General features: G+C 33.9%; 1 protein-coding gene across 2 annotated transcripts in view; it reads right to left on the bottom strand.

Annotated features, from left to right (window-relative positions):
• Positions 1-22,780, bottom strand: part of LOC123671223 (thrombospondin type-1 domain-containing protein 4-like) — a 186,463-nt gene that overhangs the window by 9,561 nt on the left and 154,122 nt on the right. For both annotated transcript variants that reach the window (XM_045604953.1, XM_045604954.1), the window contains 2 exons: positions 2,156-2,357; positions 789-958 (listed from right to left, as the gene is read on the bottom strand). In XM_045604953.1, the coding sequence (XP_045460909.1) occupies positions 789-958; positions 2,156-2,357 (372 nt within the window). The remainder of the gene's footprint in view (positions 1-788; positions 959-2,155; positions 2,358-22,780) is intronic.

The raw sequence follows: 22,780 nt of genomic DNA on the forward strand, positions 1-22,780 counted from the left end.
GAAAAAATTATTACAAAAGAGGTACAATTATAATTTCGTGAAGAAGTCGTACAGTGCTGCCCTTTATGTATTTGCTTCGAAAAAAAGAAGAAGATAAAGTGTACAATTTCTTGTACTGTATAAAGTTTGGTCATCGCAGGAGCGCCAGAGGGGAAATAAATGGGTACCAAAGTTTGACTGATACGCGAAAAACCACGTGGTGGTAATCCCTTTTAACATCGACAATTCTAGCTATCCTCCCGTTTGAGTTATTTGATAGCTTAGATTTTAGATATTATTTCACATTCTAATACAGAAAATTAGGTAATGAAATTTATTTATCAATATTTTCTGATATTCTGTGAGACCGAAAACCTATATTCATTCTTGAAACGAGAGAAAAGGAATAAAATTCAGGATTTATTGCCCCTAGCCCAATGAAAAATGAAACATTATCGCACCGAGCACCAATGTAATTGAATTAAGTGCGTAAAGTGTTTTGCATGTTCTTAGACGTTGCAGGGAATAAGCCGACATCAAAGCAACGAGAATGTAATTAAAATTCAATTACGTAGATATCCGCATTATGGAAATTTAACGTCGCTGAACTAATGGATCTTGGAAAATATTGATAAAACAGCTGAACGTTTCCGTTATCTGCCAAATTTTTCCAATGTGATCCATCAGGAGCAATAAATATTCTTGCATTTGATATGCTTCGACGAGCTTGTTCCTTGAGTAGGTTAAGTGAGTGTAGATTTTCAGGTTATTGTCTATACAAGTTAACAAGATACTTGAATGTGACTTACGTATATTTCGATAGAGGTTTCCAAAGGTCCCTGTGACGTGATAGTTTCAAGAGAAACACTATCCTGTTTGATGTAAGCGAATCTGGTTCCAGCACCCTCGAATGAACGGCTTGTGGGGGAAAATTTCCAATCACCGTTCATGATGAAAGAGCTATTGGTTTTCTTCAGAGCTATAGAAAATAAAGAATTTGTTTTTTAATTCTATTCAACTATAGAATTCATCTTTCTACATTTGAAGCCCAGGTCTGAAGCAGAGATGGCACTATCAGAGCTACACCACTTTTTTTTCTCGTTAGAACGAAGATTCAAAAGATTTATGCCAATATTTCGGAACATAGAATAAAGTCCAGATCGAAATACTGAAGGTTGAGTGATGCTATATTTGAGGTTCTTCGAAAAATGGATAAAAACGAGTTTCATGTATGGATGAAACAATTTTTCATTATGAGAAAAAATACTGTGCAAGCAAAGCAATGGCTTGTTAAGTAATATTCACACAACAATGTTTGAAAGGTGCTTCCAGAAAAAAATTTGGATCCAATATGAAGAAGGGATTGCCGAGGCTGAAGCCTTATTTTACAGAAAAGTTAAAGAAGCTTTGGAGTACATGTATCTCTTAAGGTGACGAATAAAGTTAATTTACAATTAATAAATTCAATTCATAGAAAATAATTATATTGATCAATTCATGTGAATGTTGTTTTTGGAACCTTTGTCTGTTGTTAAGAAATCCATCATTAAATTTATCACTATATTATGAAAAATATTATGAAAAACTCAGAGGATTCTGCAAAGCAAAATGGTCCGGTACAAATAGCAATAATTGAGATAATCGATAAATTTTTTCACCAATTCATCAATATTTTGATTTATAATGCGAAAATAATTATTGAAATTTTATTGGAGTTCAGAGTTCGAGTTAATTTCGCTATTATGTATATGCGTTTCAATTATCAGAATAATTTATTGAATCATGTATGAATTCCAAACTGAATAGATTTGTGGAAAAGTTCCAAAGTTTAAAACGCTAACGGGAAAATGAGTTTTTGGATTAGTAGTATTTGATTAAATATCTAGATAGGTGTGGGGAAAATTGTATGATGAGTTTGAAAAATCAGTTCACATGATAGATATACGAGGGTTTCCTTTTATTTTTCGTGAATTAATAAAAAAACATGCTATAGATATTATTGTGAACGGATTCATTGTTTTCTCAAAATATTTTCCATGGAGATTAATATATTTTTACATAGGTACGTACAAAGCAAGTTACAAAAAATTTTTCCATTTTAAATCGCGTTTAAATCGAAATAATAGAAGAAAGAACAGATAGGTACACAACAGATAATCAAAATTAAATTACTTACCGATGAAATTCCTAGAATGCTTCATCTGTTGGACAATAATCCTACATGCTCCCTTCGGTATTTGGGCTACTAGGTTGTAACCTGGTGGTAAATCTGACCTAGTATAGATTCCATTGATACTTCTACAGAGACCCCTGGAACAGGCTGGGCATTCTGTATAGTTTTCATCTGTGCTGCCAACTACTCCTCTGGAGTCGACAGACTGCAAAAAAATATAATATAAATTAAAGCCTGAATACGGTCAAGCAGAAACCTACTGATAGGCTTTGAGATTATAGTTTGAAAGTTCATGCGATATTTTTTGAGAAAATTACATCAATATCTATGAATTTGAACCAACGTACGAAGGTTCCCGACTCTCCTCATTGGTTTTTATACTGATGTTTATTATTAAGGGGTTTCATTTTGATATTAAAAAAAGGAGTATATTTAAAGGGAAAAAATATAGATGTTTAATTCATTGTAAAGAGGTATTCCATTGACGATAGAAAACATTCTAAGCCAATGGTCGCCACAATTACCGCTGCAGCACCATTCTCACATTTGCGGTTGTCTTATCTTTCATGAAATGTCTAAAGGTGTAAAATCACAAGATCTTGGTGGCCAATGCTGATCACCTTTTCGAGAAATAGAAAGGAAGGAAACTTTTTTTGCAAAATTGCAATTGTTTCTTTGATTGTCCAGCACCGTCTTGTTGGAAATAAACGTCGTCCACATCAATATCACATCAAAACAGGGTGTATTGTTGTTTTTAGAATTCCCAAGATCGATGAGGAATCGACAAACCTGGGTTATCGTCAACACTACTTGCTATAGCAGCAACATTTACAGTTGTTCATGATCACTGTATCAGCTTCACCTGTATCACTATCGACCGAGAAGGTCTTTCATGACGACTTGAAAGTGATTTACCTAACAACCTAACCTAACAAAATGTTCACCACTTTTGTAAGAAATTTTAACAATTTCAACGCGTTGTTGAATGCATTTTTAGTTATGGCGTAGTTTTTACTTGTGAAAAGTCGAAACACGACAGCTTCAAGAGTGACATCTGTCCTGATATCGGGCTGTTCAAAATGATACATTTTATTGAAAAACCCTTTATGAGTCTTTGTACATAATACGATAGGTACTACACTGAAGAAGAAAAAGACGAAGAATAAAAGTAAGAAGTAGTAGAAAAGAAGAATAAGAGAAGAAGAAAAACAAGGAGGAAATAATAAACTGAAAAAATTTAGGGAATCACTGTGGGCGCTCGATCATTTTAGTGCACATTGGGCCTTTAGAAGCCACATATACATATTGCAAGTTATGTTGTCTCCAAAAACGCAATTGGCGCAATGAAAGAACGCTCGAAAGCACTCCTGATGATTTATTATTGATAATACGATGAGTAACTTTCATTCAATTGTTCGAGATATTCCATGCGATATGACGAAATGAAAAATTATTGTGTAAAATTTTCAGCCGATTATTTTTATATGGTATCTGTATCCGTTGACAAAATGACCTCTTCGAGAATCGCATGCACGTTAATTGGAGGGCGGCATCGAAAAATAGCGCTTAATCGATTTGTTGGCAAGAATAAAGGCGAATTGAGACCGGTTCAAAAGGCGGACCACGATAAATGAAGTCATTAATGCATTCTGCACGCTTCAGTGTGAATATCTACCGTTATTATCGTTTCGATCGGGCATTGTATATGTACTTAGTCGAGTAATTATTATATTTCGTCCGATTGCTGTCATCAACGAACAAAAATTACCCTTATTTCGACGCTCAGGGTCGAGAAATCAGAGTCTTATGGATAGAAATGTAATTTGCGTCAAACTGACGTCGAAGTGTTTGTATTGTTCTCAATGATTTTTACGTTGTGGAAATAATTTCATATTAAAAATTTTTTTTTTATTATAATAATATCCTCTACTGATGAACGATAAATATATGAGAATATATATGTATAAAATCCTAAAAAAATTTTTTTTCAGATTTCTCGAATATAATAATTTTCGAAATTCCGGCAAAAATCCAAATACCTTTTCTTCATCTAAATTGGTAATGACTTTTGAAATTTTCTTTATGCTACTAAACGCTTAAACCATAAGAGTGTCATTCATCTCGAGTCATTAAATACAAAATCAAGATTCCATTGGCGTTTATGCTGCAAAAAGGCGTAAACCTTTGGAAGGCGTTCCAAATAGCATAATTTCATTTGAAAAACATCAATTACTAGAGCACATCAAGGAATTAAAAAAAAATGTTTGCACCAAATAAAAACTCACAATATCACTGAATATTTAACGTTGAGTTACTTGAAATGAGAAGTCTCTCTAAAGCTGAATAGTCATTAAAAGTTTCAATGTTCGATTTTCGGAATACTATCGATTTTTTTTTGAAAATCGAAACGATACGTTCAAGATCACTATCACGTCATTGTTAACTCAAAAAATGAAATGAATCCGACCTGTATTTTGGAATTTACAAATGTTGTTGATTAGCACTGGAATAGCATTGGCATGAACAAGGTATCGAGCACCCTTAACACTTTTTTTGAGAGACCAATGTTTTATTTGTTTTTCAGAATTAGTTTTGAAGGTTTTTTGTGACGTATAATGCGGAGTTATAACAAAAAAACTTTTCAAACTAGTTACAAAATTGAAATTATAACGGTGATTTTTTTTTGGGTTGAATCATTTGGAAATCTCGAAAAGGAAACAACTTCTGGAAAAATGTTTCAAATAAAAAGTTGATGGTTTTGAACGGAAAGTCCACTTGTGCTACAACCTTTTCCATTTCCTTTACTCTTGAGGGGAGGAGGTTAACTTTGGAATTTTAACTCCTGTTTTTTATTGCAGATTCGTATTCTACGGCAAAAAAAAAGAAGACGACTTGTCACAGTTGGCTCTGCAATCGAATTTAAATTTTCCGTTTGAATGACCTCAACGTTTTCGTTCCATTAATCATTTACATGAAATACGGACGTTTTCTGCGGAAATGTTTGTTTTCAATACATTTGAAAATATTAACCGTCTCTATTAGGCGAAAGTTCAGCTGAAGCTATTCTAAACTTTCGCGAAATTATATGTTTTTGGTTTCAAACACTCATCAATTTAAAAGGATTATTGAAAGGGCGTATGAAACAAAAATATGAAATTGAAATGATAATTTCAAATTTTTTTTCGGCACGTATAGAGATATTTGAAGGAGGAAAAAATAAACTATATTGTATAATTTGTATTGTGTTTTTTAGGTTCAATAATTAATAAATAATTATAATAATAATAATTTGAAGTTTTGTTAGAGCGATTCAGTAAGGTATATATTTATCATATACCTAATTGTTTTATGCATCTTACAAAGCCATCCTCAATAAGAGACCTCAAATTTTTGGGCATTAAATACATTAATCTTTTCTAGATTCTTCAAGAGCGCACAAAAGCTTTTCTCTTAATTTTTATTAATAACATCTTTCGGTCCTTGAATATAAAAACGTCGACTATTCTTCCATACCTTGTAAAACACATTTACCTACAAGAACAAATGCATCGACTCGTATATCTAAAAATAATTTGAATAGTTTTATATTGTCGTTCTCTTGGACATCATTCTTCTGCATCGATATGAACCTTGGAATTTTTGACGTACAACATTAAACATTTGACGGAATATATGACTAAATCAAATTTGCATTTCCTTGAATCTTCTATGTCAATTAGTGGTTTGCAGTAAGAGATCTATGCAGACTTTACACTTCACACCTTTGTGTATTGCTATACTATTTCTACATTATTCCATTTTCTCAAAGTCAGATCCCTTGAAGAAACTCACAAATACACACAGAATATATTATGAACGATGTTAACTTCTGGGTTTGTTCTTATAATTATTCATTTTGACCTATAAATTGATACTGATGAAAAATTGATGCGATTTCAATGAGAGAAATGAAAGTTACCAACCAAATTACATTTTCGAATTTTGATGTTTCGAATGGAACAGACATTTATTTTTTTCAATTTCCTTAAATTGAGGAAATAACGAATCAATTATTAGGATAAACTAGAAGGAGTGTCCTTTTTCCTAGGTTGATGTCAGGACACCTTAAAATTTATCAACAATTCCAATCGATCCATTTGATTGAACAGAAAATTATTCAGTGATATTTGAATACCAGAGCTATATTTACAAAACTATTGATAAACTATCGTCCATGTCAAAATTATGTAAATTCTAATACAAATTACGTGATTGCTTAGATCATGTAAAAATTGTTTGCTTAGCATTATTGTGATTTGATGAATTAAACTATTAATTTATATGTGCATTGAATTATACTTAATCGATTAGTTCGCATTGATTCTGCTACATGTTGATTATGGAAATTTAAGAAATTGTTGATACATGAATGTTGGAACTTGGTAAATATGCATGAAATTTTTTCCATATGAGAAGTACATGTTTTTCAATTAGTTTTCGGAATTCTTGCCATAATTGAGTAATTCTATGTTTGTTTGAGATATGATTCGATTATTCTAATCAATTTTTTCTGGAAATTGATTAGCTTTAGCTAGATTTCTCTTCATTCTGGATATATTTTACATACCAGTACTAATGAAGCCCCAATTAATATTATCATTGAGATGAGATAATTTCAATTTTAATCTACCTCTGGATATGTTTCTTTAACGAAAGATGTGTATTGTGCTTGAAAGATGAAATAACCACACGCTTGTACAACAAGCTTTTGACACACGTTTTGACTACTAAGTTGTCAATATCAAAAACAGTAGATTGATTACTCAATGATGCCAAATCGGTTGTGAAAACGTGCGTTGAAAAATCCTGTGGATGAATGTGTGGTTACTTCAGTTTTCAAGATTAGTGCCGAATCTAGAGGAGAATTCGAATTATTCACTGTTTTTATTTTTCTTTAACTTTATAACAAGACCTGATTCATTAAATTATCTAATCTATCAAAAATTATTCAATTATTCACTTATCTTGGTGACCCTATTTTTTCTAAAATGGCCTAATACTCTATTATTGTCTTCTGTACCAGGTGTCGCTGCGATGTTAATTTTTTTTCATAGAAAGTTAACTCTTTTATTATTCCATTCTAATTTATTTTTTACCATATTTCCATTTTTTTTTTCAGTTTTATGACAATATGCCATATTTCATTTATTTTTCTTTTTATTTATAATTCACGGACAAGCCATTTTACATGTTTTGGAGACACAGATATGAATTTGTTTTTTAAAATCAAGGAGGCTTTGTAAAATCTATTTCTCTATTATTATTTTCAATAAATGATATGTTTCAATGAAATAAACAATTTTATTAAACACACGAAACATTTTAAATCATCAGAAATGATTTTGTGTACGAAATTAACAAAATAACAATCTTTCATACCATTTGAAAATTTTGCACGCAAAATATTCTTCCTAATGATATTATATACGAAAATTCTATCGAAATTGGTGTTTTCAAAAAATTTCAAAAGTTCATTCCGGGCTCAAAATTCGAAAATTACAGACATTGTGAGGAAATTATAGAGCGATTTGTTCAGGGAATGTCATCTCAAAAATTGTTCATTCAGCTGGGCAAATTTTATATTTTGGGTGGTCCCAACAGGCCTTGGGGTTTATCGTTTGTCACGTTCCAACGAAACAATCGAAGAAACAAATTAAAAGAGGCGGGAAGAAATGACACTAATTAGATGGTATCTCTGGACAAGATTAACCTGTCACCATTAACTTCAATTTTACCGCCTGAATAATGATCGCTTTGCTGTCGGTCGAATTCGATTTGCATTATTGCCAATCAATTCTCTGAATGTTGGTCGATCTCGCAAACAATTCGCCGGCTTCTAGATACTGAACATTTTTTAAATTAACGGTTGGTGGACTCGAAATTCACATATAATTTTTGTCTGATGAATGTCTGGGATCGACTCCAAAAAATGAAGTATGTATATCACACTACTTCGTCTTCAATATAAAACACCCTGACACGAGAAAGAAAGGAAAAATATAAAATATCAATGAAAAAAATTTTTCATGAAGATCCATTAGTGGGATACGAATCCAGGGATTCGGATTCGGATATTGCCTCCAAAATTCATGTATCCTATTCTAGAGAATAGGATACATGATTTTCGGAGGCAATTAATCAAGGATTCAAATTTTGAAAAATTCATACTAAATTCCAAATACATACCGGGTTTTTCACCATAATTTGACCCCCCCTTTAACTTTGTTGCTGAAAGGGGTACAAAAAATGTTTTCTACAAAAGTTTCACGAAATCGACTAGTGCTTTCAAAAATGATTTCACAAAACGAAATATATACAGAGTGGACAACATATTCATTGCAACTTAATTTTTTTTAAATGGAACACCCTGTATATTTTTAAATATTTGACTTGCTCTTTTTCCCCTGATTTCGAATATATAACATATGTTTGGCCTATCTCTTTTAGTTACAAAGTTAAAGGGGCGGCAAATTATGGTGAAAAACCCGGTACATGTTGTTACTAAGAGACTGAATACAATGGAGGAGTATCTACTGATTTTTTCACCAATTATAATTCAGATAGCTCTTATAGTTAATGGTTTCCTAAAAAAGTTCTAGACCGACATACAGACACGAAACCAAAGTTGTCTGAAAAACATTTTCCGAGTGAGAGTTATGTCATATATAAAGGGTGTTTTTTTTTAGAGCTATAGAACTTTAAATTGTAATAAAACAACGATGGATTATTCGATTGACATGAATTTTATTTATCCGCAAGATAATCTTGTGGCATTACATTTTAAATATGATTTCTGGCATATGACCGCCACGGCTGGCTCAGATGTAGTCCAATCTGAACGTCCAATTTTCGATGACTTTTTCCAACATTTGTGGCCGTATATCGGCAATAACACGGCGAATGTTGTCTTCCAAATGGTCAAGGGTTTGTGGCTTATCCGCATAGACCAATGCCTTTACATAGCCCCACAGAAAGTAGTCTAGCGGTGTTAAATCACAAGTTCTTGGAGGCCAATTCAAAGGTCCAAAACGTGAAATTAGACAGTCACCAAACGTGTCTTTCTATAAATCGATTGTGGCACGAGCTGTGTGACATGTTGCGCCGTCTTGTTGGAACCACAGCTCCTGGACGTCATGGTTGTTCAATTCAGGGAAGAAAAAGTTAGTAATCATGGCTTTATACCGATCACCATTGACTGTAACGTTCTGACCATCATCGTTTTTGAAGAAGTACAGACCAATGATTCCACCAGCCCATGAAGCGCACCAAACAGTCAGTTTTTCTGGATGTAACGGTGTTTCGACATAAACTTGAGGATTAGCTTCACTCCAAATGCGGCAATTTTGTTTGTTGACGTAGCCATTCAACCAGAAGTGCTCTTCATCGCTAAACAAAATAAAATGGACGTAGTGCGCGATACGTATTCCGTACAGAACCATTATTTTCGAAATAAAATTGCACTATTTGCAAGCGTTGTTCAGGCGTGAGTCCATTCATGATGAATTGCCAAACCAAACTGAGAATAAATTACTTGACAGCTGTCAAATCGGTCGACATCTTGAACAGTAATGCCAACTTAGTTAATAGTTTCCTAAAAAAGCTCTGGAGCGACATACAGACACGAAACCGCAGTTGTCTGAAAAACATTTTCCGAGCGAGAATTATGTGATTATATATATAATTCAAAGATAATTCGTTTCGTTAGACATTGGCAGAGATCTTGGAAAAATGCGTTTAGAACGGAAGTCTTATACTTTTCGCCGAAATCAAATCTGTTTTTTTTTTAGGAAATACAGAGTCGAATTTGACCTCGAATTCTGGGACACCTAAACCTATCATATTTGAAAAATGGTAACGATTTGTCCTACTCAGCAACTACGAAATTGCGGTGAAGAACTATTTCAGATTATTGGTAACAAATATATGTCTTATTTTACCAAAATAATAACAAAATTTTGAATGCTGGAATTTATACCTATTTAATGAAAAACAATAATATGTACTTCAACTTGCAAAATGAATAAAAAGTATGAAAGTTTGTAGAAAACCCGTCCAGAATATGAGAGGCAAAGTCGAAAATTTTTGATTCATTTTAATCATATAATAAATTTTTCACACTATTTTCATCTGACAAATGCAATGGGTTTTCCAATAATAATGTTCATTGTTGTGCCCGTATATTATAATTACCTAAAAACATTGAACAGATATAGAGCTCTTTTATTATGACAGTTTTAGGTTGGATCCTGAAATATATTTTCAACCTTAAGTAAAAAATACTCATTTATTCATGGATTTGGACGGCATGCAGAACATCAGAGGAGATCAGAAGGGGGAAATTCATTTATAATGAATGAACCAATTCTTTTCGTATTGATATATTTGATGTCTTGAAATATTCACACTCTTTGAACATCCAATAAACAAAAGAAGCTTATACCTTGAATATTTATGTGGGAAAAGCTAGCAACTTGAAATATTTCCCTCTTATAACAGGTGATTTTTTTTAAGTTGTATCAGTCAAAAATCCTGAGATTCGGAAACTTGGAAACGCTTTCCAATATACAAACTTTAACGCGTAATCTTTACATGTGTAAGATTTATTTTTCTCATATGACGTGTTCTGATTCATTTTTCCATTGACGAATCTGAATGTTTATGTGTTTCGAAATCATATCAAATCTGCTCGAATTCTAGCTAATGTTATTGAAAGTTAATTTTAAAGAGTGCATTCATGAACAGTGAGTAGGATTCTCATTTGATATCACTCCGTTAATTCTAGCACAGAAAAGTATTTTGAGCTTTCATCTCACTTCATCAAATATTTTTGAGAGGATGTGTTCCGAATAAATCTTTCTCTCCCTCTATCTCTAATTTCGTTACGATGTCGGTAATTTTCTAGATTTGAGTCGGAAATGGTCTCAAACGATTAGTCGAATCAAGAAATAAAATGGTACATTAGTCCCACGGAGGAACTTTTAATTTTTTTCAATTTTCTAAGGGTAGGTTTGGAAAATTTTACGAAAATTTTTCAGGTGGAGTCGAAATTCTGCTAATCAGGGATCGTCAATTCTGGCACCGCTCACCGATTTTGCGTAGACCTCACAGTTTTGAGGAAATTCTAACACGAAATTTGGGAAAAAATTGAATTTCCATCCAAAAATCGTTATATCTCCTAAATTATTGGTCACAGACCCCGCCAAACTGCAAGCATTTTCGTGATCTACATAGTCGAATCAATCAATAAAATGGTACAATGGTCCCATGAAGGAACTTTTAATTTTTTTCAATTTTGTAAGGGTTAGGTATGGAAAATTTTACGGAAGTTTTTCGACAAAAAATTTTTCAGGTGAGATCGAAATTCGGCTAATCAGGTATCGTCAATTCCGGCACTGCTCACCGATTTTGCGTAGACCTCACAGTTTTGAGGAAATTTGAACTCGAAAATTGGGAAAAAAAATGAATTTCCATCCAAAAATCGTTTTGTCTCCTGAATTATTCGTCACAGACCCTTCAGAAATGAAAATTTTTTTGAACATCGAGTTCTGATCTGAAACATTTTGCGGTTTCAAGGGCTTATCTTAAGTCCAGGAGAAGTTGCAGCTTTATGAATTTCATGAATTTTTTATTTTCGAAAATTTCAGATTTTTACCTATAATTTCTGAAATAATGTACTAATCACCAAACTGCAAGAATTTTCATGATCTACATAGTCGAATCAAGCAATTAAATGGTACAATGGTCCCATGAAGGTACTTTTAATTTTTTTCAATTTTCCAGGGGAAAATTTTACGAAAATTTTTCGGGTGAGATCGAAATTCGACTAATCAGTGATCGTCAATTTCTACTGTGTGATCTAGTTGTTCTTGAATACAATAATAAAATATAGAGTTATGTGGTCTCCAAGAGTGCAATTGCTCCTGAGTTCACGTCCGCGTTCTTCTCAGTTCTTGTGAACGAGGCACTTCAGTAGTGTATATCGAGGATAGAAAACAAAATAACCTTATTTGATTCTGATGAATTATATTTTGGAGAATTTTTTTCCTTAAATATTACCTTCAACTCTTACAAATTTTCTTGAAGAATGAATTGTGTGGAAGACCAGCTCCGTATATAGTGTATATTCTATCTTACATCCGAGATACAACCCTGAGTGGATAAATCAGATAAATAAATCATCGGGATTATCTATAGTTAACAAGGTTTGGATAACATATCTGAGGTGAGAATAACAAGTGTTCGATATGTGTACCTTTTATCATCTTGTCTTCTTTAAATGTCCATGCAAGCACGCGATATCGAAGTCCCAGCGGGTTGGTTGGGGTTCTTCCATGTCCATTCGTTAACCTCACACGGACCCCCTGAGTTGACTTTTGGGTTTGTATAGGAAATCGATCAGGCAATGAATGCATTTCGTTTTTTTTTCATTCTCCCATTTTATTGTGTCACGTAGAGCGTTTGGACCGTCAATAACTTGGACAATAATTTACGATTTTCTGTGGTTGGAAGATTGTCACTTTATGACAAGTTGATTTTCGATTGTTGCAATGGAATTTGTCCAGTTTCTATTATTGTTTGGAAGCGTCGTTTTGATATGATTTAATTCGATGATGGTCAGTGGTTCTAGAAAAACAATTTTTTTGAATATTTCCCTCCTGTCAAAAATTCTATGTATATGGAGATCAATTATCGAAAATTACGGCGAATATTTCCCTCCTGTCAAAAATTCTATGTATCTGGAGAACAATTATCGAAAATTACAGCGATAATTGCATTGTAGGAAGCGAAACTGCACTGCGATAATTGTTCTGTTCATAGATGCATAGTTTCTATGCATCTTACACAGTTCGAATCTATGGCAATTTCATTCTATTGTACATCAGTTTCACAAGTGATGTAACAGTTTATTCGGGAAATATTCCCCCGAATTACACTCGTGCATCAGAATGACCGGATAATTTCGCATTCCAGCGTGTTTTCTTTGAAAAACTGCATTCGGTCATTTTCATTTTTGGAGAAAGAGCCCTCCACCTTCGGTGTCGGGCTCTTTCTCCAAAAATGAAAATGAACTCATGCAGTTTTTATGACAACACGCTGTCATGCAAAATTATCGGTAATTTTGATGCACTTGTGCAATTACCGGCGATAATTGCATTGTAGGAAGCGAAACAGCACTGCGATAATTGTTCTGTTCATAGATGCATAGATTCTATGCATCTTACACAGTTCGAATCTATGGCAATTCCATTCTAAATCAGTTTGACAAGTAATGTAACAGTTTATTCGGGAAATATTCCCCGAATTACACTCGTTCATCAAAATGACTGGATAATTTCGCATTTCAGCATGTTTTTTTTCACTTAAAGGCATTGACTGCTATGGTCATTAGCCTTGAGGAGATCATTTCTCCTATCGTCAGAATTTCATATGTGCGTGTTTTCTTTGAAAAATTGCATTCGGTCATTTTCAATTTTGGAGAAAGAGCCCGACACCTAGGTAGAGGGCTCTTTCTCCAAAAATGAAAATGAAATCATGCAGTTTTAATGACAACACGCTGCTGTCATGCAAAATTATCGGTAATTTTGATGCACTTGTGCGATAACTTATGATAATTATACCAATTTGTCGAATCTTCGCTACAGATTGTGTAAATAAGCACCAAAACTTATAATTCATTTATTCATTACAGCTTATTAACTGGAACTTTATGATAATTTGGATTTTGCGGAGGATTACTAGAGAATTGTTTGAAATTTCTTTCTCGAAATCGGTAGCAGCTAGATACAACAAAACTACGAGAAATTAAAAAGTGTAGTACTGGACCAAAGTTTCTTTTTACATTGTTCTGAACTACTAGGGATCCACCAAAAAAAGTTCTGGGGGAAAGAAGCAGGAACTGTTACAGAAAAAATATCATCTTGCAGATTTACATTCAAAATCAACATATCTCATGATGAAAACTTTAAATAGAAATATCTATGCCAAGTTTAAGTTATCTTGTGATGGGAAGTAGCTCTGAGTAAAAAAAATTAGTTTTAACATCCTGTATTTGGAAAACACGGCGTTTGCGGGCTCATGTTTCAAGGTTTTTTTTCTTGAAAATGATAAGAGGAATTTGTAATTTTTATTTGTATCTACAATTTATGTATCTCGAGAATTTCGAAAATAAAAACATTTAAAAAAATTAAGAAGAAGAGCGTCACAATTTCTGTAACTTTTGAATTTTACTCCGGAAAACGCTCTCAAACATTAAGGTTCGACTCACCGATGACGAGTTCGTTCCCAATCTCGATTCTGCCCGTCCGTTCGTGAAAACGATAGTTCTTCTAACGTAAAGACCAAGAAACTGAAAATTAGAGTTAGGCTCGGATCTCTTATGTAAGTTATTGGCAAAATTGCGTTAATGAGAAACTCAACTAGGGGTTCCGTAAATATGATCGTTCGAATTTTTTTTCGAGATGATTTCAATACTACAGGTTCTCAAATCAGAATTAAATGTTGCATGACAAATATTACCCCAAAATAACTCCTACGGTGAATTTAGCGCATGAATGAATGGGAGCTGAAAAGCATCCTTTACCCTATTTTTTATTTTGATATTCTGCCCTAACTTCCAATGGTTCTAACACCGCAATATGTGTATGAAATTTAGCACCAAGCATATTAATATCTTGCGATCAATATTAAATTTTGTATGGTTCTGGCTTCCTCTAAATACATACGCAAAATCTCTACCCTATTGGATCTATTATCCCGGAAATATAGGGCATTTAATTTTCAATATTCTTCTTGAATTTTCTCTGGTTCTCTTGATGTGATCAGCTTGAAATACGCCACGAAACTTGAAATTCTCATTTTATACCTGTACCTATAATCTCAACTTCTTCAATTTTTTCTGGTTCTCGTTACGCGATCGATATTAATTTTTTCATGTAGCATGAAATGGTTATTTCACATGTAAATTCCATTCCAAACGATGGTTTTGAATCAATCTGGAACACAACAAAACTTTGAACCACCCTATTTACGAAATCCCGATCTTTTTCCATTAACGAAATCATATCATTAAAATTTCAAGTATCTACGTCATTTTGTTCGAGAATCATGGTGTTTACGAGAGGACGGATGGACAGAATTGAATTTGAGGACGAATTATTCATCAGTACATCGGACTACATACACTGTGTCCGTAAAGTATGGAACAGATTCATTTTTAGCTAAACAGACCATTTTAAGAAATAATCCTGAAACACGTAGATTTTTTATTTTAATTAACCGTATTTTAAAATAATAAACTAATATACAGGGTGAATTACTTTCGAGTAATGACGTCACCGTATTTTTTTTAAATAGAACACCCCCATTTTGTTTCAATTTTCTGATTACTCTAGCTGAGCTGATTCCAAAAATGTATCACATGTTGATTCCAATTGGTACAGGGTGGACAAAAATACAATAGTTTTATGTGTGCTCATAAAGTAACGCGTAATATTCTTTATTAGTTAAATTAACAATATTATCAAAAATATTTATTGTCTAGCGGCAATTGGTTTGAATGTAACACCCTGTAGTTTGTTACATTTTTAGATTAATAAAAATGAGCTGTTTCCAAACATGTTTGGTACTTGTGGTCTAGCAGACAGAATATGAAAGAAATTATTTCAATGACAGTTTAATACTACAATATTTTTGGTGGTATTCGTGAATGTTTTAATTATTGCTTAGATTTGATTTATTATTTTTGTCCACCCTGTACCAATTGGAATCAACATGTGATACATTTTTCGAATCAGCTCAGCTAGAGTGATCGGAAAATTGAGACAAAATAGGGGTGTTCCATTTGAAAAAATTGACGGTGACGTCATTACCCGAAAGTAATTCACCCTGTATATTAGATTTATTATTTTAAAATTCGGTAACTTAAAATAAAAAATCGACGTGTTTCAGGATTATTTGTTAAAATGGTCTGTTTAGCTAAAAATGAATTTGTTCCATACTTTACGGACACAGTGTATATCTTTTGAGATCCTGCCCGCCTCAAAATTCAAAAATTACAGAAACCGGTACTAAAAGTGGCTGGCCAAAAAAGAGATAGAGAAAGGTAAATATTTCCTTAAAATATCATTTGTTCCGTATGCTATGTATTCTGTGCGAAATTGCGAACACTTTAATGTTATTTTTTATCGATCATAAAAACCACGTATGTTTGGTCCCCTAGTAAGTCCAAGATCAACGACCCTCTGTTTATTTAACTCAGTGAGAAAGTAACAGAAATCCATTATCTCTATCTTGAGTGGCCAGATTCTCCTTTTTCTCTCCAGCTAATCCATCATTTAGAACAAGCGCACAAATAGTTCGAAGAGGGCGTTGAGACACATCTCAGCTGTTGTCTGAGCTGTTATCCTCGATTATGGCTATTTTACTCGGCACATCTCCAAATTGACATGCCTTTCAATTTCACTTTCGACTTTCGTAAACAAACATAAATAACTACATGTTTTGTTTGGGAGTTTTCGGTCCTGTCTTATCAACAGAAACTTTTTTCCGTTTCCCTTCTTTTTCCACGAGTGGAATCATTGTCATCCGAAACAATTATACGGAGATGAATGTAACACTGGGATGTTTCACTTAACTTACTTCGTACGTTCTTGGCAAATTTGGCTGAGTGGAAAGTTTTTTCCGTCTAGGAAAGAAGGCAAACAACAGAAATTTCTGAAAATGAGTTATACTCGAAGGGAAAATTTATATTGGCTGTTTTCGGTACGGAAAAATTACTTTTCGGGTCCTAGGCTGTCGATATTCATCTCTAATAGTTTTTTATATAGGTACACTTTGGATAGTAGATACATTTTTGCTCAAAACCAATTCATATCAAGAACATAAATTTATGGCATAAATTATAAGATACTTATATGTAACGCTTATTATATCTGATTTTGTATGTTCATAGTTGCAGTTTGTAAAGGGTGTTTTTTTTGAGCTATAGAACTTTAAATTGCAATAAAACAACGATGGATTATTCGATTGACATGAATTTTATTTATCCGCAAGATAATCTTGTGCCATTAAATTTTTGATATGATTTCTGGAAGATGACCGCCACGGCTGGCTCGGATGTAGTCCAATCTGGACGTCCAATTTTCGATGACTTTTTCCAACATTTGTGGACGTATATCGGCAATAACACGGCGAATGTTGTCTTCAAAATGGTCAAGGGTTTGTGGCTTATCCGCATAGACCAATGACTTCACATAGCCCGACAGAAAGTAGTCTAGCGGTGTTAAATCACAAGAACTTGGAAGCCAATTCACAGGTCCAAAACGTGAAATTAGGTGGCCACCAAAAGTGTCTTTCAATATCGATTGTGGCACGAGCTGTGTGACATGTTGTGCCGTCTTGTTGGAACCACAGCTCCTGGACATCATGGTTGTTCAATTCAGGAATGAAAAATTAGTAATCATGGCTCTGTACCGATCACCATTGACTGTAACGTTCTAGCCATCATCATTTTTGAAGAAGTACGGACCAATGATTCCACCCGCCCTTAATGCGCACCGAACAGTCAGTTTTTCTGGATGTAACGGTGTTTCGACATACACTTGAGGTTTAGCTTCACTCCAAATGCAGCAGTTTTGTTTGTTGACGTAGCTATTCAACCAGAAGTGCGCTTCATCGCTAAATAGAATAAAATGGACGTATTCCGCACAGAACCATTATTTTCGAGATGAAATTGCTCTATTTGCAAGCGTTGTTCAGGGGGTGAGTCTATTCATGATGAATTGCCAAACCAAACTGAGAATAAATCATTTGACTGCTGTTAAATCGGTTGCCATCTTGAACAGTAATGCCAATTTTAAGTTATATACCTCGAAAAAAAACACCCGTTACAATTCAAGAACATAGGTTGAACTCTACCTAAAAGGCGCTAGTCGCTTTAAATTTATACAGGGTGAGTCTTTGACTTCAACCGAAGTTTCCTGCGGTCAAAGGAAACACTTTCCTTTACCATTTTTTTCGATTCGGTTCGATTGAAAAGATTCAGGTTGTTGAAAATCCATAAAAAATGTAATTTTAAATCATATCTCGCAAATGGAATGGAATCGAAGGAAATGATTTTCGGAATATTTTTTCAGTGATATGACCGATATTTTTCGAACATAAAATTCCATCAAAGTCCGGTCAAAATGCCCACTACTCTTAGTGAAAAAAAATCGAATCGGAAAAAATAGTAAAGGAAAAAAGTGGGTATTTTAACCTCAGAAATCTTCGGTTGAAATATATGTACCAGTAAAAAAGTCACCCAGTATATTATATTGCCTGAATAGTCAGCGACATAACTGTTTTCTTTTTCAGTAATAATGGTAAAGTATATCCAAAGTCACTTGGAGGAAATCAGAATATTTCGATTATAGAAGGGTTGTCCAAGTTTCCAGAAATTCCTTCGGGACCAGTGAATTTATTGCCTAACAATACTTTGAAATAAACCCCTGTATTTAGTGGATCGCGGTATCCACCTCAAGGGGACATTTGGCCAAGCGTTTTTTTTTACTAGTTCAAGTGACATTGGATATACTATACCAGTTAACATACTTCTCTTCGAAACTATCCCTTCCAAGTATTGTATGCACTATGACCACTTCATTTCTGAAATACTCCTCAATATATCCTTCAGCAACCGTTGTGAATTTCCATTTTGATGTCCCTTTAAAGCAATTAAATCTGCCCCAGCATTATTCAAAATAGTTGCAGATGATCGGCGGAAACAATGTCCCAATGTTTGTTTTGTTACAGAACTTGTTAAGTTTGATTTGTAATTCGCAAAAGGGGTTGATCCCGTTCAATTAATGTGTTATTATGATTGTAAAAAAATATACAGGGTGGCCATTTGAAAACGAAACAGACGAGATTACAGACGAAATAAAGTTTTTCGATAGAAAGGCTCGGACAGGTCGATTTCTGTTTCGAGGGGGACAACTTAAGATATAGGTTACGGACGCATAGCGCTTCAACCCTTGCTGCTACAACCCCCACCCCCAATTTTTGAATAGGGAAGATGGGGTGAGTGATACCTCAATTTAAAGGTATTTTAATACTGATTTCAGCACAGTAATTGTTTTTTCATTTTATGCATTAGTTCTCGAAATATTCATGCGTTAGTTAGTTAGGAAGGAAGCCACAGTCATGGTTGTTTTGAAGCTCAAAATGTCGATTTTTCACAAAACACTACAAGTGCCATGAAAACACTACTTCATTTTCAAATACTTAGTTAAGAATATTTCGAGAACTAATGCATAAAATGAAAAAACAATTACTGTGCTGAAATCAGTATAAAAATACCTTTCAAATGAGGTATCACTGACCCCATCTTCCCTATTCAAAATTTGGGGGTGAGGGTTGTAGTAGCAAGGGTTGAAGCGCTATGCGTCCGTAACCTATATCTTAAGTTGTCCCCCTCGAAACAGAAATCGACCTGTCCGAGCATTTCTATCGAAAAACTTTATTTCGTCTGTAATCTCGTCTGTTTCGTTTTCAAATGGCCACTCTGTATAATATATATAAAGGAGGTTTTCATTTTTATTCATTTTGAAGAGTTCGTCATTGGTGAAAGTCCTTATTTATTAATTGTTTTGGAATGAAAGAAGAAAAAAGATGACTTTTTCATTTATATTACTTTTCGAATGAAATTTTTTATATTTTATAACACGAATAGTTTTGTCACATGCTGAAAATCAGGTTCTTCTAAAATTAAAAATAAATACGTTAAAACGTATTTGAATTCTTGCATGTGTTAAAAAAAACTGTAAATCAGAAGAACGCTTCACACATCCTGAAAAGTGATGGGGTCTCAAAAACGCTGAGGGGAGAGTCCTGTGGTATACCTAAACCCCTCTCAACAGATAATACAAACTTTACGTTGATTAACAAACACCCCATTTTTCTGGAAGTTTATTTTTACTTCAAAGTTCACCGTGTCCTTTTCATCCTCAAACCATTAATTACTCGTTCAGCTCCAGTTCTCGAAAGGGCGCAGAATTACCCCAGATTTCTGTGAGATTCTGCATAAGTTATGCGACAAGGAATCCATTAAATCCAAGAGATACATAGGTCTTGCCTGCAATCTGCCTTAATCCTCATGCTAATGCGGCAATTTTCCAAAAGGCATCGTGTTAACAACTATGATTAAGCTTGTTTATCTACCGTTGCCTTTTGAGCGCACGGTTTTGACAGGCTGTTATTTTCGGCGATTCGAATCGACAATAAATCGAGACCATCTCGGCTGAGGTGAGCCTTATTTACACAACTGATTAATTGTCAATTAGTTTTGTCAACATCTCAAATTGGCAATTAAAAGATTTCCGCTGATACAGGTTCTTCCTAAATGATTCCAATGGGTTTTGAATTTAAATAAGGATGAGGACGTGGTTATTTCATTTTCGAGACGTAAACCAGGAACATACAGATGGGACTTCAGTTGGTGTTTGTAATATTGTTGTTAATTTTAATTGTAACGGGTGTTTCTTTAGTTGCGTGAGAAGTTTCGATGGTTGTTGACTATGGTTTGACAGTTGAGAATGTCAAACTGTATTGACATTTCTGTTCAGTCAGTTTAGGCAATTCATAATTATTTGTTCAACGCTAGAACAACACGTCCATCAAATTGTGGAAATTCATTTCCACATAGTTCACTTCGTTCATTTCACGTTCAACATAATTAGCCTTATAAACAAGCAATTAATAATAATTCGTACAGTTATTGATCGTTTTCGCACTAATTTAACTTTTCTCGATTTAAACATAAACAACTCAAAAAAATGTGCGTAATGAAGAGAATGTTGATGGTGTAGCGCGAAATGTTAAAGCCGACGCTGAAATGTCGATACGTCGCTATTCTCAACTTGTTGGCCCTTGTCTTTCGACTATATGGATATTTTTACGTAATGTTTACGTGCTCGTGCAAAAGTTGAAGCTATTTTTGTGGATAGGTCCTCAAGTCATTAACGAATCACTTTTGATTGTTTGCTGCAGTTTACACTGGTGGCATCATCGATTCTTATTACTTTCGAAATGATGAAGTAGCTGCTGTTGCGGTGAATGGTGATCACTGACTGATTTTTTTTCTCCAAAAATTGAATCAACCAAACATCGACGACATTTGATTGCAACAAGACAGAATAACTTGCCATTCAGTGCGCTTTACCATCATTTTTTTGCAAAATCAATTTGGTGACAAGTTTATTCTAGAAGTGGTCTGGATAAATGATGGTTTATTTTTTATGGGTCTATGTTAAATCATTGATTTATGCCGACAAACCAGCAACTCTTGAAGCATTGGAAGCCAATATTCGAGCCATACGGCCAGATTTATTGTAAAAATCAGTAAAAAATTGGACTGATCGAATCATATGCCAGAAATCAAATATGATTTCTGGCATATGATTCGATCAGTCCAATTTTTTACTGATTTTTACAATAAATCTGGCCGTATGGCTCGAATATTGGCTTCCAATGCTTCAAGAGTTGCTGGTTTGTCGGCACTGGTGACAAGTTTATTCTAGAAGTGGTCTGGATAAATGATGGTTTATTTTTTATGGGTCTATGTTAAATCATTGATTTATGCCGACAAACCAGCAACTCTTGAAGCATTGGAAGCCAATATTCGAGCCATACGGCCAGATTTATTGTAAAAATCAGTAAAAAATTGGACTGATCGAATCATATGCCAGAAATCATATTTAAAAAATGAATGCCATGAAATTATCTACCAGGTTATAATAATAAAAATTCAATCCAACAATATTTCTGTCTTCTACCCAAATTCAAAAAGTTATCAAGCTCCTAAAAAAAACACCCATCATAAAAATAAGGTCTATTTCAACAATCTAAGAAAAATTGAAATTTTGAAAAATGTTGATCTCCTATATCGGAATTTCAATGGAATTTAGAATATGTATCCAGTTTGGGACATAGATGGTTCCATTTTAATTTAAGATTTTCCACATATAGAGTGAAAGTTGAGCATGCGCAAACGAGATATTCCCAAGACCTCAATATTTCGAGTTCTATTGGTCCGATATCAGTGAATTTGGGAATGGCTATCCTAATCCAGTCTTCGGGTTGGGACTATTTCAAACAAAGGGTGCATTGCGAAAAATGGTGGACAAATAAAAATTACGTCATTACTTGAACTGAAAAGATGCACGTGTCTACGTTTCAACAACGCATTTAAATTATTAAAATTCACTAGAAAAATGGTGAAAATTTTGAAGTGACAGTCGTAAAACTGAAGCTGTAACTGGTAGAAAATTTGAGCTGTTAGGAGAAGTTAGAGATGTGAAGAATCGAAACCGTGTGCGTCTCTCAAGAAAAACTGAAAATATTGCTGTTTATCCCGTAGCGTTAACGGAACCTCAGGTTTGTCGATTTCTCGTCGACCTTGGAAATTAGGCTATGATTAATGATATTTTGTGGCAGGAATTGTATATTGATATGAAGTTCATGTTCAACCAAATGTATAACCAGAAAGATAGAAAATTGATGTAGAATAAAGAAAAAAACCCCTAATTATTATTCCGTGACAACAGATCAGAA

This window comes from Harmonia axyridis, chromosome 1 (assembly GCF_914767665.1).
Source record: "Harmonia axyridis chromosome 1, icHarAxyr1.1, whole genome shotgun sequence".
In the NCBI taxonomy this organism is placed as follows: domain Eukaryota; kingdom Metazoa; phylum Arthropoda; class Insecta; order Coleoptera; family Coccinellidae; genus Harmonia; species Harmonia axyridis.